General features: G+C 43.3%; 1 protein-coding gene and 1 long non-coding RNA gene across 2 annotated transcripts in view; both read left to right on the top strand.

The window, feature by feature from the left end:
• The window catches only part of LOC110535568 (cadherin-6), a 79,334-nt gene extending 65,237 nt beyond the window's left edge, over positions 1 to 14,097 (top strand). The window contains exons 6-12 of the mRNA XM_021620633.3: positions 1,329 to 1,516; positions 6,056 to 6,309; positions 7,845 to 7,981; positions 8,205 to 8,326; positions 8,600 to 8,717; positions 9,868 to 10,119; positions 10,778 to 14,097. Of these exons, the coding sequence (XP_021476308.2) occupies positions 1,329 to 1,516; positions 6,056 to 6,309; positions 7,845 to 7,981; positions 8,205 to 8,326; positions 8,600 to 8,717; positions 9,868 to 10,119; positions 10,778 to 11,292 (1,586 nt within the window). The 3' untranslated portion in view covers positions 11,293 to 14,097. The remainder of the gene's footprint in view (positions 1 to 1,328; positions 1,517 to 6,055; positions 6,310 to 7,844; positions 7,982 to 8,204; positions 8,327 to 8,599; positions 8,718 to 9,867; positions 10,120 to 10,777) is intronic.
• The window catches only part of LOC149979544 (uncharacterized), a 1,100,972-nt gene that overhangs the window by 706,934 nt on the left and 379,326 nt on the right, over positions 1 to 14,712 (top strand). The window lies entirely within an intron of this gene.

A 14,712-nucleotide genomic window follows, 5' to 3' on the forward strand; every position in this document is an offset into this window, starting at 1 on the left:
CCATATGACAGAGGGAAGGGTCCTGCACAGTGCATCAGATCAGCCTGGTAATCCCTATTAAATGAAAAGAGTACTCTGTGGGTTTTTATCTCTTTCTCGCTCTCTTTTTATCTCCTTCTAACTATCACTTTTTTTTCTCTCCCTTGCTGTTATTCCAGATCCTCTCGCTCAGTCTTTCTCTTTCCAATGCGCTCAATGTCACTGTGTGTGGCTCCGCTAATGTCCTTTGTTTCTATTTTTCTTTTCAGTGTTTCTTTTGCCAACCATCTTTCTCTCCTTCACCCCCTCTATGTCCTCTCACACGCTGTGTCTTGTCCCCCTCTCTCCTCTCTCTCCCTTGCTCTTTCCCTCTCTGTTGCATCTGGCGAATTGCAAATATATCAGATTGACAGATTACTGGTGTCATTCTGTTTCCCCTCAATAACAGCACTGTGTCTGTGTGTGTGTTACGCACACAAGCCAAACAGCTCTTCACATGACAAAATGCACACAACCGTAGAAACCCTACCTCCATTTATCACTCTCCCCAACAGGGAGACAAACACTGTCACTGCACCTCACCTCAATGGACAGGACAGGGAGGGAGGGTGGGAGGGACAGAGGAGGGGAAGGAGGGAGAGAGAGAGAGGTAGGGGGTAGAGATGGATAGAAAGTAAATGAAGGTGAGACGGGAGGAATACATAGAGGGATGGAAGGAGGGATGAAGGGAGGGGCCAGGGAGAAAGAGAGAGTGAGAGCAAGTGGATATTGTAATGGGACACCCGGAGGAGGCAGAGTGTCAGGCAGCGATATCATTGTTGTCTGCAAGACTGATGCTTCCTCCTCTCGACCCAATGCTAAATACCTGTTAGCCTGGGAAACCTCTCCATAGTGGTGTGTGTGTGTTTCCATGCCTGTGTGTCTGTGCGTATGCTCGTGTACACGCCTGCCTGCGTATGTGTGTGCGTGAGACAGAGACCTGCCGACTCAGGCGTTGCCAGAATGCTGTCAGGGTGTTTTATGAGGGTGTCAGTAGTGTTTGTCTCTGCAGCCTGTGTGTATATCACTTCCATCCCTTTGCAGACCAAGCCAGCTATTTATTTAAGCATATGAGATACAGTGAGGTGCTTTAGCTAGCAGACAGGGAAGCATTCATTTATCTGGCACAAACCAGGAAATCATCCGTTAAAAATAACATTGTATGTGCCAATATATTCACGTTGAACAAATGATAAATGTTTGATTAATGTAGGCTTTTAAGATGGATTCAAATGTTTGAATTAATGGGTTGATCCAGGTGTTACAGAATAACAACAACTAATGTGTGTGTGTCCGTGTCTTTCCTCCAGGTCTGTATGAGTTCAAAGCTCCTGAGTCGTCAGAGCCCGGCTCGACGGTGGCCGCGCTGCGAGCTACAGACGCTGACATTGGCAGGAACGCTGAGATGAACTACCGAATCACCAGCAGTGACGGCCCAGCCATGTTCGACATTTCAACCAATAGGAGCACACAGGAGGGTGTCATCACCCTCAGGAAGGTCAGTGATTGGCTGGATTCCTAATCTACCACTAGCCCATATCCCTAGTCCTTATTCCCCTAATTCCTAGGACACTCCTTCAGTATGGCTGGATTCCCAATCACTCCTAGCGCTCTATTTCAATAAACCTAACGCAATGGTAAATCTAAGGGCTGGTGGTAGCGCTTTAGGTTCCGGGGTGTGTCAGAAATATTGTTTCTATTTTCACAACCAATTATGGGCGCAGTTCCTGGCGGTGGCGAGAAAGTGCTGGGTTTTGATGATTAAACAATTTGTAATGTGGTCGCTTCAAATTGTTTATTTACAGTTTTTCATGTATTGTATTGTCATCAAATCCAATTTGAATGTTGTCCGCTATAGCCTAGTTCGTTAAATAGCCTGCCCCATATTTGCAAAATATGTTGAACATGTTTGCGGTTTACATTATTCTAATTGCATTGCTTCAAAAAGAAAATACACTACATGACCTGCTCATCGGACATCTCATTTCAAAATCATGGGCATTAATATGGAGTTGGTCCCCACTTTGCTACTAGAACAGCCTCCACTCTTCTGGGAAGGCTTTCCACTAGATGTTGTAACATTGCTGCGAGGACTTGCCTCCATTCAGCCACAAGAGCATTAGTGAGGTCGGGCACTGATGTTGGGTGATGTCAACGATTGGGTGAAGAGATGGAGCAGAGTCAGGCGCAGGACACAGGTTATGAGCAACACAACTGAGTTTACTCAAAAAGTCATGCAAAATTCCAAATAGGAACATACATACACACTAGTACAATCAACAACCACTAAAGACACCAACAATCACGGACAGAACAGAAATGTATGCCAGAGGGTTAAATAAGGAACATGATATGGGAATTGAAACACTCCATCAGTCTTCCAATCCTTTGAAGTCGTGACAGGTGATTAGTTCTGGCTCGCAGTCAGTCTTCCAATTCATCCCAAAGGTGTTCGATGGGATTGAGGTCAGGCCTCTGTACAGACCAGTCAAGTTCTTCCACACCGATCTCAACAAATCCTTTCTGTATGAACCTTGCTTTGTGCAAGGGGGCATTGTCATGCTGAAACAGGAAAGGGCCTTCCTCAAACTGTTGCCTCAAAGTTGGAAGCACGTAATCGTCTAGACTGCCATTGTATGCTGTAGTGTTAAGGTTTCCTTTCACTGGAACTAAGGGGCCTAGCCAGAACCATGAAAAACAGCCCCAGACAATTATTCCTCCTAGGTAGCATTCTCCTGGGTTCCTCCAAACCCAGATTCGTCTGTAGGACTGCCAGATTGTGAAGTGCAATTCATCACTCCAGAGAACAAGTTTCTATTGCTCCAGATTCCAAACGCGGCGAGATTTACACCACTCCAGCCAAGGTTTGACATTGCACATGGTGATCTTAGGCTGCTTGGCAATGGAAACCCATTTCATGAAGCTCCCGACGAACAGTTCTTGTGCTGAAATTGCTTCCAGAGGCAGTTTAAGACTCTGTAGTGAGTGTTGCAACCGAGGACAGGCGATTTTTATGCGCTTCAGCACTCGGCGGTCCCGTTCTATGAGCTAGTGTGTCCTATCACTTCGCGGCTGAGCCGTTGTTGATCCTAGACGTTTCCACTTCATAATAACAGCACTTACAGTTGATCGGCGCAGCTCTAGCAGGGCAGACATTTGACGAGCTGACTTGTTGGTGTTATCCTATGGCATTGCCACTTTAAAAGTCACTGAGCTCTTCAACCATTCTACTGTCAATGTTTGTCTATGGAGATTGCATGGCTGTGTGCTCGATTCCCCCCCCCCCCCACCTGTCATCAACAGGTGTGGCTGAAATAACCAAATCCACTCATTTGAAGGGGTTTCCACATACGTTTGTATATATAGTGTACATTAAACATAGGCTATAGCATTCACACTGATATAGGGGCTGGGCCTACTGTAAATTGCAGTCTGTGGACATGCCAAACGTCGTCAATAAGCAAGATTAAATTCACTAGGCTGTTGATAAGGTCTAAAATACAGTTTATAATTCGAATCAAATTCGAATAAAAATAATTGCTGTTGAACCAGCCTTCGTTATAGCAGGCCTAGGGTAAGGGTAGTCTACGGAGGGCTTGGGTTTTGAACATATGACATGGAAAACAAGCAATTGTTACATGAAAATAACTTCTCAAATATGAGGTTCACCGCTATTCACCAAGGTACTCATCTCTCGTTTCATGATGGGCATGGACAGATGTAGCCTAACTTTGTCGCTAATGTAAAAAAAGAATGAGCTTGGATAGGCTGGATGGGCTGAAAAGGCTGTGTTTCCCTTGTCAAAATTGATGCCATAACAAACGCGTTACTGCTTAAACCAACTTTCGGTTTGTCTTAAATATCCCTACCAATTTACATAGCAGGTTAGGTGAATTGGGTTAAGTTTAGAATAAGGGTTAGAGGAACGGGAGAATAAAATGCTACAGTTGTTCCAGATGTAACTCGGACACGCACCCTTTGGATTGCTCGACGGTCGTGAATTACAACCACCCATCCTCCCCGACCAACGTCCTGTCTAAAGTAACTAGACCATTATGTGTGCATAATAATTCTTGTAGGTGCTCAGAAAGAGAGAGTATGTTTCATTTGGCTCTGAGGCCGTCTCCCTAGAACCTAGTTAGTAATTGCACAAGTGCTAGTTAACAACCCCATTCAAACCGCACGTAGATACAACAATTGTATCCTCAAGTTCATCTGACGTGGGGAAGTAGATAAAATGCCAAAATCCCGAGGTATCCCTTTAACTGCTTTACCTTGTCTTTTGGATGGTTGGATTTTTTTCTCCCATATTGCTTACATTTATCCAGTCATGTCAGATTGTACATACCGTACACATGTTCAGCTAGGATGAAATTATACTAGGTATGGATTTCACCAGCACCAGCCAGTGGTACTGAGTTGTAGTATGTTTTGATGTATTAAAAATAATCGGATCGTTGCTTTTTCAAGAACCCCCTCCTCCAATGCGGCTTGAAATCGATCACTTAACTTCCATCAGGTCATCATTGAGTGGAGGAAGATGTAATTGCCTTCTGCTGATGTTACTCTTGTAATGATATTGGAAGGGATCTAAGCTCTCTCTCTATCTCTGTGTGTGTGGTGTGTGTGTGTGGGTGTGTGTGTGTGTACAGGGTCTGGTCTACATCTGAACCTACTCTAATTAAATGGCTTGTCTAGTTAAAGGGCATTTCCTGCACCACTGTCCCCAAACAACACATGTTCATGTTGACATCATCAAACCCCTGTCTAGAGAACAGGAGAAAATAAATCAACGACTTAGAATATGAAGGGTCATATCAAATTACTGTATTTGATTGATATCAAGCGCTGTACTCAGGTGCTCAGTTGAAAGCTCAATGAAAAACCTGCACGGCTGCACGTACACACACACACACACACACACACACACCCCTCTCTTGTTAAATGACAGGAGGCCTGGATTTTGTTAGTAGCTACCTCACAACCAGAAACACACGTCAGACATGTTCTCTCCAGACAGCATTAGTGTGGCCTCCTTCCTCCTGAAGTGTGCACTCGTAAACTACTCCCTACAAGTTTAAAAGAGTTGAATTGGTGTATGCATTAGCGAGATGGGTGTTTCCATATACCAGTCATTTCTTTTGAAGAAAGAAGAGATTATTGGGATGCACACACAGAGAGAGGAGAGAATAGATGTTTAAAGGAGGTCTGAACTCGCCTGGCTTTTTCGCCTCATTAAGAAATACAATTTCTGAAACACGAATTGCATCTTAGGGGTGTGGTTTGATATGGGTGTGTTTTGATATGGGTGTGTTATGCTCGCTATATCGTATTTTTTGTTTGTTCCTCTTCACTCACTGTAGCTGAGATATCCCCAACCTGCGACCGTACCAGGACTTTGGCCAAAGGAATAAATTGTGTTTGTGATGCTAGTATTAGCTCACAAATGTTGTAAGAAACTCAAACCATTTCTTGTTCTTTCAAAATAGCATTGGCGACGATGTCTTGTACCTTTTGTTGTCTCATGTAAACAAGTCTGAGGCACTGCGTGCTAATGGATAGTTCTGCTGTCTGTAAAGAAATGGGCAGGCTTTATTTAGGTTGATTCCCCTGCTATGATTGTTTAGCGCACAGCTGTTTTCCCATTCACCCTTATTGCATGCTCCGATCATTTAGATGGGTGCTGCCAGCTGTTCCATGTTACTGGGCATAATTGTGGACTGAAATCCAAACCCTCAATATACAAGGACACTGGATTTCTTAAATCCCACAAATCTCTGTTTTGGAAAATACTGAAAATACTCACACTGAATTCATTCAATTGTTGATGATGTGTGTGTTGTTTGGCGTATGTGTGTCTGTATCTTGCTGTGTGTGTGTCTGTGTGTTTATTGCTTAGACGAGAAAAGTGTTGCATGTCACAGGATGTGTGTGAGTGAGAGGGAAGGAAAGTTAAACAACAACGTGCTAACTGGTGTGTGAGTGAGTGTGTGTGTGTGTGAGAGAGTTGTTAACCCTCTTCTCTCGCTCTCCTCAGCCTCTGGACTTTGAGAGGAAGCGGTCGTACACTCTAAGGATCCAGGTGGAGAACTCCAACCCTGACCCACGGTTCCTGCGCTACGCGGCGACCACGGACGAGGCGACGGTCAAGTTGATCGTGGAGGATGTGGACGAGCCGCCGGTGTTCGACCGGGTCAGCTACGTCATGGAGGTCAAAGAGGACTCAGCCGTAGGCACCATCGTCGGATCGGTCAGTGCCACAGACCCAGACAGCAGCCGCAGCCCTGTCAGGTACTACACACGTGCACAGTGCCTGAGACACATTCTAGTGGTCAGCAGACCTGGGTCAACATATTATTCACTTTCTTTCAAATTAATATTTTACTGTATTTCAGCTAAAATTACACCTTGAACAACTCCTGCCAGTATCAGCGCTTTCCTCAATCACAGTGCAGTGATCACAGAGAAGTGTTATCCTGGAGTGCCTGCTGAAGCTAGAAGTTAGAGCTCTTTATTACTGGTGTCAAATATGGCATCATTCGTTTTTATCAGCGCTCATCAGGAAGGCTGTGCTTTGTAGCATTTAGAGAGTAGGGTGACGAGACGAGGGTAGGGGAAGAGATGAGAAGTTAGGAAAGAAGAGGGGATAAGAAGCAAGGAGAGGGAATGAGAAGAGGAGAGAGGAGGGGACGAGAGTAGCACACACACGCACACACTTTTATCTGGTGTAATTAATCAGGGGAGGGGCCAGGCCCAGCCAACTGAATTATTGAGAATATTAGAAAGGCAGTTGGCACCCCAACAGGACAGATTTAACGAGTTTAGACTTGCTGTCAGAAGCAAGAGGAGCAAAGAGAGAGTGAGTGTGTGGTGCGATGTATGTGTGTTGAGGTAAAAAGTCTAAAACTGTGCTGGTAAACAACAACAAAAAATACTGTCTGAGGAAGGGTAGAGGATTAGAGAGTAGACGGAGAGGGGAGATAGGGAGAAAGGAGATGGGGGTAGGGGTGCGGTGGTGCATGGTACCTGAGAGATCTGGTTCACGCCCCCCTCCCCCCCTCCCCCGGGGGTCTGCCTCTCCCCTCCACTTCCCTGCTCTCTTCCATATCTACGTTTGTGTCCCAAATGGCACCCTATTTCCTATATAGCACTATGAGCCCTGGACAAAAGTGGTGCACTATATAGCGAATAGGGTGCATTTGGGACGCAACCCTACATCCACTACTCTATTAATCAAACTGATGTATCACACTAGTCCTCAGGAAGTGAAGAAAAACAACACTACTAGATAACCTGTGTGTGTTTATGCATTTGTGTGCGTGCGTGTTTGTGTGTGCATGCATTCGCGCGTGTGTGTTTTTTGCGAGTGTATCTCCAAACAGCCATTAGGACCACTACACCATGATAGCACAGATAAACATTTTGGAGTCACTTTTTTTTTTTAGGGGAACGACCAGACCACAACTGTCAGTCATCCAAATTGCTTTCAAATTGGATGATACTGTATGCAGCAGTATGATGTATTGTTGTGATACTCCTCCACTGGGTTTCAGTGAAATAAAGCAAGGACATTTATACTTGTTTGTTTTGTGCAGATACAGGTACCTGATAGAACAGGGTGCAGACAAAGACAGGGGGCATAATATTCCCGTGAATATTTGCTGTGAGGAAGCGTATATTTGTTGTTTGTGTTGTGCAGGTACACTTAATAAACTGCCTCACAGCCAAGGACACGGTGCATTGGGTTTATGTGAAAGGAAGTGAGGATGCTTATGCTTGTTTGTGTTGTGAAGAGGATGCTTATAGTTGTTGTTTGCTATGTGCAGGTACTCTATTGACCGGCGTACAGACATGGACAGGGTGTTCAACGTGCACCCGGGTAACGGCTCAGTTTTCATGCTAAGGACTCTGGACAGAGAGGAGAACCCTTGGCACAACATCTCTGTCATCGCCACGGAGTTCAGTAAGTAGCATGTTGATCATTGATGCACGCACCCACGCACACACACACACGCTCCACTCCATCAGAACAAGAGGAAATTGAGTGCGTGTACATGTGTGTCAGTGAACTACCACAATTACTTCTAGTAATTACATGTACAGTAGTTTGAGCAGTAATCGTATCAAAGGCAGTTATTGTGTTTCCTTGGTGTGGTTATTAAACGTCATGATTCTGTGTTTTAAAGACAACCCACGGCTGATTAGCCGCATACCAGTGGACATCAGAGTACTGGACGTTAATGACAACGCTCCTACATTCGCCGCTTACTACGAAACCTTTGTCTGTGAAAACACCAAGGCTAACCAGGTAATGGAAAACAATGTACTATTATTTTAATTTAAACCACTACAGAATGTCTTCTTTCCCGCCTGAGATCCCCCAACTGATCGTATCTTCATCAGTTAACCCTTGCCTCGATCCCAGAAATTGGCCTTATGCCGGAAGGTTTTCAGGTTTCACCTCAGAGCTCCCCACTCTCCTGAACCCTTTTGTCTTGTTCCTCAGGATAAAAGACATGTCCAAAGAAGATGATGAAGTATGTCATCTGTGTTAGATCATATTTTTCTTACCTTTTCTCAGAGGATTCAGACAGTGAGCGCTAAAGATGCTGACGAGCCTATCGGTGGACACAGATTCTTCTTCAGTCTAGCACACGAGGTCTCAGGGAAAGCCAACTTCACCGTCCGAGACAACAAAGGTACACTTCTTCTTGGAGGAAAACAGTTGACACACAAGTTAATTCATTTCTGGTTTTGGCACAAAAAAAAATTCTTCCCAGAACAACTGTATTCCACAGCAGCCATGATCACAATGTGTCAGTGTTGCGGAGTAGTGAAGTACAACTAGATCAACTAGTAACTACATTTTGCAGTAGTTTGGTGGTAGTTGAACTATATTCAAATCTAGGTAGTGTTTGCCATGTAGCGGTGTAGCTAACTACTTGAACTACACATTACTTTTTGGGCAAAAAATTTATTAAATATGAAGGAGGCAAGCATTTCCTTACATTTTCAGCATCAGATCTGCCAAATTCTCACATTGAAACATTTTTTGTTTTAATTGGCTAAATCGGTTCTTGCAATTTGTAGTCTGACATTTCAGATTTAGTTATGATAATTTACCAAGAAGTAGTGAACTACTTTTTAAAAGTAACAAATTTGTATAAGTTCATATTCTCTTAACTCATACCCAAATAATGTTGTTGATATGTCTTACACTCATATTTGTGGCCAAAGCATAAATTGGAGAAAAAACCCCACCTCAAACTTGTATCTCAATCAGAAAAAAATGCATGCCGTTTCCTCATTGAACATGATGTTATTTATATTGGCTGAGCTGACCAATCAGCGATCTACTCGTTTTTAATGACCGGTATACGTCCACACCATTCCAACACAGAAAAGCTGCTTTTTAGCATGCATCATTATTTTGGGGGAAAAGTATATTTCACTCATATTGTAATTAATTATAGGTAATATTTAATTTAAATCTGGAAACATTGGAATTACTTTAAGTGAACACTTAATGGTAGCTTTAGTGTAGCTTAATTGGTAGTTTAATAATCTATATTTTCAGAGTAGCTTCCCCAATACTGCAATTTGTCAATCTTACCCATTCAAATATATTTAAGCACACCCTAATATAATATAATATTTAAGGCTGTTAATTGGAGACAAGATACATTTTAGAAACTGGGGGACATTCCTACATCTAACTTGTATAGTAGCTACCTCTAAAGTGTCTAACAGATAACAACAGCCCATAACTGCTTACTCCTCAGTGCCTCTCCAACAGACAACACTGCTTACTTGTTTAGTATCCAACTCTTAGACGTCTATCTCCAACAGACAACACGGCTGGGATCCTGACCAGAAGGAACAGCTACAGCCGGCTACAGAGGAGCACCTACCTGGTTCCCGTGGTGATATCGGACGGGGACTTTCCCATGCAGAGCAGCACCAACACCCTGACTGTGCGTGTTTGTACCTGCGACCGCGAGGGGAACATGCAGCTGTGTAACCAGGAGGCTCTGGTCCTCACCGCAGGGCTCAGCACTGGAGCCCTCATGGCCATCATCATCTGTGTCCTCATACTTCTCCGTGAGTACTGTACAATTCAGTTAAATTCAAAACGCTTTATTGTCCTTTTTAAAAAAAGTTTTAAACACAACACAGAACATTTAATTTTGCATGTGGCTCACATACAGCACATCAACACACACAAATGATCAGCAACACATTCAGAAGACATTGATTTACGCCATGTCATATTCTGAACTCTGTTAGCCAAACCTTTCGTTGCTGTTTACCTATCTTCACTGCAACTGCACAGAGTTAGATATGTGATACAAATCCATACGGCAAGTCTTTTGTGGCAGCTCAAGCATGTCTCAGCCCACCAAAGCCCTGTATATCAGTGAGTGTATCAACATACTGTATGCACACCACCAATGGTTCCCCAACAGACACCAACTATCCTTCAGGAAATAGAAGGAACACAGGTGGGAAATAAAACAAAAGTTCAAAAGCTTTTGTCTTGTTTCTGAAATAATCGTGATCGATGCATTGGCCCAGCGTCGTCTGAGTTGGGCCGGTGTAGGCTGTCATTGTAAATAAGAATGTGTTGTTAACTGACTTGCCTAGTTAAATACATGTAAAAAAAAAAAAATCCTGAGTAGAGGCACATTCCTCAACCCATTTGCTTTCCTCTCCTATCCATCTCATGCTCAAGTTCGTCTCTCTCTCTCTGTGTCTGTAGTAATTGTTGTGCTGTTCGCTGTCCTGAGGAGGCAGCAGAGGAAGAAGGAGCCTCTGATCATCTCCAAAGAGGATGTGAGAGACAATGTCGTCAGCTACAATGATGAGGGGGGCGGAGAGGAGGACACCCAGGCCTTTGATATCGGCACGCTGCGCAACCCGGAGGCTATCGAGGAGACCAAACAGCGCAGGGACATCAAGCCCGAGACCCTGAACCCTCCCGTCCGTCGGACCGTGGTCCTCCCTCCTGCCTACAGGGATAACTCGGACGTCAGGGAATTCATAAACCAAAGGCTCCAGGACAACGACCAGGACCCCACAGCGCCGCCCTATGACTCCCTGGCCACCTACGCCTACGAGGGAAGCGGCTCGGTGGCTGAGTCCCTGAGCTCCCTGGGTTCCGTGACCACGGAGGGAGACCAGGACTATAACTACCTGAGCGAGTGGGGACCCAGGTTTAGAAAACTAGCTGACATGTACGGGGGAGAGGACAGTGACGGCTACAGGGATTCCTAACCAGAGAGAAGGGAGCTCGTAAGAGGAAAAAGGAAAATGTACAACAAACACTCATGCACTAGCTAAAGTGAACTTAACTCCTGGTACTTTGTGAAAGTGGCAAACAATAGAACAAAACAAGAAGGACACAAACAGACAAGGCAGTATTTTTCAAAGTGCTCTTTTGCCGTTGTTGATCACCGTTGATCTTTGACCTCACTGGAGGACCTGGACGACGGCGCTTAGTGGTCTCTCTCTCTGCAAGGCAGCCGGGGACTCATGAAAAGACTTGTCAAGAAGACGCTTCGTTGTATATGGGGGTACTGTACTCTGTGCATCAGGCCCCACATATATCTCTATATACAAACATACTTCTTCTCTTTTGTTTTTCAAAAGCTGCCTGCAATAGAGGGACGAAAAGCAAGCGGTTTTCTGGTGAACTTGAGAGACATCTATGAATTGTTCAGAGTTTCTGGAATGAAAAGCTGCATATTGTGAGATAAATCTTATATTGTGTGTATCTGTGTATTGATACAATATGCTGTACAGTTCTGTTTTGTTATCAGGTTTCTAGCGTCCCATTCCCTTATAGCATTGGCTATGTATGTCACCATTTTCTTTTGAAGTCACATAAAGCCATGCTAAGAGACTGAGGGGTTCAACCATAGAAATAGAATACTCTAATTCTATGGGTACAGTCAAAATGGCCACCAGTCCACCGACTGTGGCATCCTTGACTTGAATGGGGACACCCACTCTACTCATTCAATTTCTATGGGTTGTACGTCACCTTCCTGACCGTCAATAACACTTGATCCACATAGCTTTACATATTCTGCATCCCAAATGACACCCATTCCCTATATAGTGCACCAGGCTACAATAGTGTGCCATTTAGGAGATCATTCTCTGTAGGGGGGAGCTGAAACACCCGGACCAAAAAGCTCCTCAGAGTGCTATCTGAAAAAAACTAATGTCAATAACACTTTGCAATAAGGTACTCTTTATAAAGGGTTAATGGAAAGTGTTACCCTAATGAACTGAACATGTTCAAATTAAACATGATTCTTTACTCAGTGTTTTACTTTATGCTTTTCTTGGTTAATTAAACTGAGTAATTGATTGATGGTTGAACATCCATTTGTGATGTGCACACTGACAAAGTTTCCAGGTCTGACATATTGGGACGACAGTATGTGGGGGAGGAAGGCTAGACATTAAGGGTAATATGCCATTTTCAGTTGTAAGAAAGAATGTTGACATTCCGTTGGGATTGTCATTGACATAAGAGGTACAGGTCAACACAATATTGGGATCATAAAATGTTTTGACATATACATATGAAATGGTCATTAGATTGGTTTGCCATCATGAAATGGTTTGACATATACATAGTAAGAAAATTGAGCAATTCAAATGAAGCAACTTGCCCAAGGCCAAAACATACAAATTGAACAATAGCATCATTGCAGAAGGATGACATTTAATCAGACATTTCAAACTAATAACACAACTGACATAATTGCCACAACGACGGTGATATTATTTCCCTGTCTCTGTCCGCAGCATTCACAATTTACACAAACTGTACATATATTATTTTTCCCAAAAACATCTATGGATGTAAACAATGAAAATGGTGAGGTAGCTTAGACAATCCTCTGAGTCAAGAACACACTTGTTAATAATGTATACTATATTATATGCTAAATAATTGTAATAAGCAAGTTATTTTCTCATTCTATTTCTTTGACCATTGAGCGCCCACTGTGTAAGTGACTATTTGAGATTGTGGCAAACATTGCTTTGATAAGCATTCATTTGGGTTCCTAAACCCTCCGAACTGAAAATCAACCGTTTTTCTTCTGCCCTTGAACGGTAGACATAAGAGTTTAAATTAGAAGAGAAAATGACAACAGAAGAGTGCTTTATTTTTCCCTCATTATTTACATTTTAAAAAGGGGCAATCTGGGTTTGGTACATCCATTTTCTCGCTTTAATTCAGGGTGTCAGCAGCATCTCACTATAAATACATATTTGTGCTTCTTTATTGGGACTGTTCTTGCCTTTCAGCATTAACACCATGCTCAGCTATGGACATGCATTAAACAAACATCAAGTCCATCAAGCGTCCAGTGTCCAATGCTATTGGGGGATTGTAGAGTAATGTTAGCTGCCAGATATGGTTAGCCTATAGAAAGCTCTGGTCCAGGGCGTTAGTGTGGCTTTCTTATGCTGAGGCTTCCTGCTCACACTCTGGACCAGAGATAGTTCTGATGTCCTCTTTCTAAAGATATGATCGGTCTGTTGGGTGTTCATGTAGACACGGTTGGTTAGCCTTAAGGTTGCCTCTATATTATGTTGTTGACTATGTGATTGAGCAGTCTATGGCTGCATCCCGATTCTCCACCCATCCTTAAAGCGTGCACATTTACACTTACAGTCATGGATTTAAAAGCATAGGAATTGTGTCAGCATTGGTTAGGGGGGAGTTTCCACCATTGTTAAATCCATCCAAGTAGCGTCATGTCCAGGGGTTGTACATCAAGCTGCCTCATGCTACAGAAACAGGAGATGGGCCGTTCTGGCTTGTCCATGGCTTACTTACTAACTATGCGACGACGTGCACACTCCAGGAGAAGAGTGGAGAATCGGGATGCAGCCTAAGTTTTGTCTATGTGGATTAATACTATGATAGGTTACAGTATGTGCAGTAGTTTAAAGGGGCCCTCATGATCCAATGCCCATTCATCTGCTTTGTACAATGTGATTTTTGTACTGGATATTTATATGACTCAACACGATTAAAGATCTTTAAAATCCTTATTCCGTTTCTACGTGTAATCATCAGTGTTTCGAATTCAGAAAAGCTTTATCCGAACATTGAGCAATTTGACAGACATAACAGTAGGAAGAAAGTAGGGGACTTTTCTGAACAGAATCCCCTTGACAGCCTGACGAGACAATCTAAAACGGACAGACCATTTCCTTAACCCTAATGACATTTGAACTAATTTGGAAATGGAAAAATGTCTGCACATTAGCCATGTTCCCTTAGTTTTTGCCTAGGATGACATCAGCCTGGCTTGAAGGTAGCTTAAGTTCTTATGGTGAATGTTGAAATTCAAGACAGTAAAGTGGTTAATAGCATGGAACCTGTGGCTACTGAACTGAAGAAATCATTAATTACACACAATCTATAATTAAGATCTTTAAAAACTGGCAATCGGATTTGGGGAGGAGGGGGGGGACACAAATTTGAAATTGTTAGAGAAAGAGGCAGCAGATGTGAGACAGATGGTGGCATTTTACATCATATTTAATGTCATTGAATCATATTAACGCTCTCCTCTTCATAAACGTGCACGTGATATGCCACTACTAGTTTTCCCATTGAGCGATTTGGTGTCAGACACTGATTATGATGAGTATGGCTATCAA

Source organism: Oncorhynchus mykiss, chromosome 11 (assembly GCF_057628025.1).
Source record: "Oncorhynchus mykiss isolate SJ-2025 chromosome 11, ASM5762802v1, whole genome shotgun sequence".
In the NCBI taxonomy this organism is placed as follows: Eukaryota; Metazoa; Chordata; class Actinopteri; order Salmoniformes; family Salmonidae; genus Oncorhynchus; species Oncorhynchus mykiss.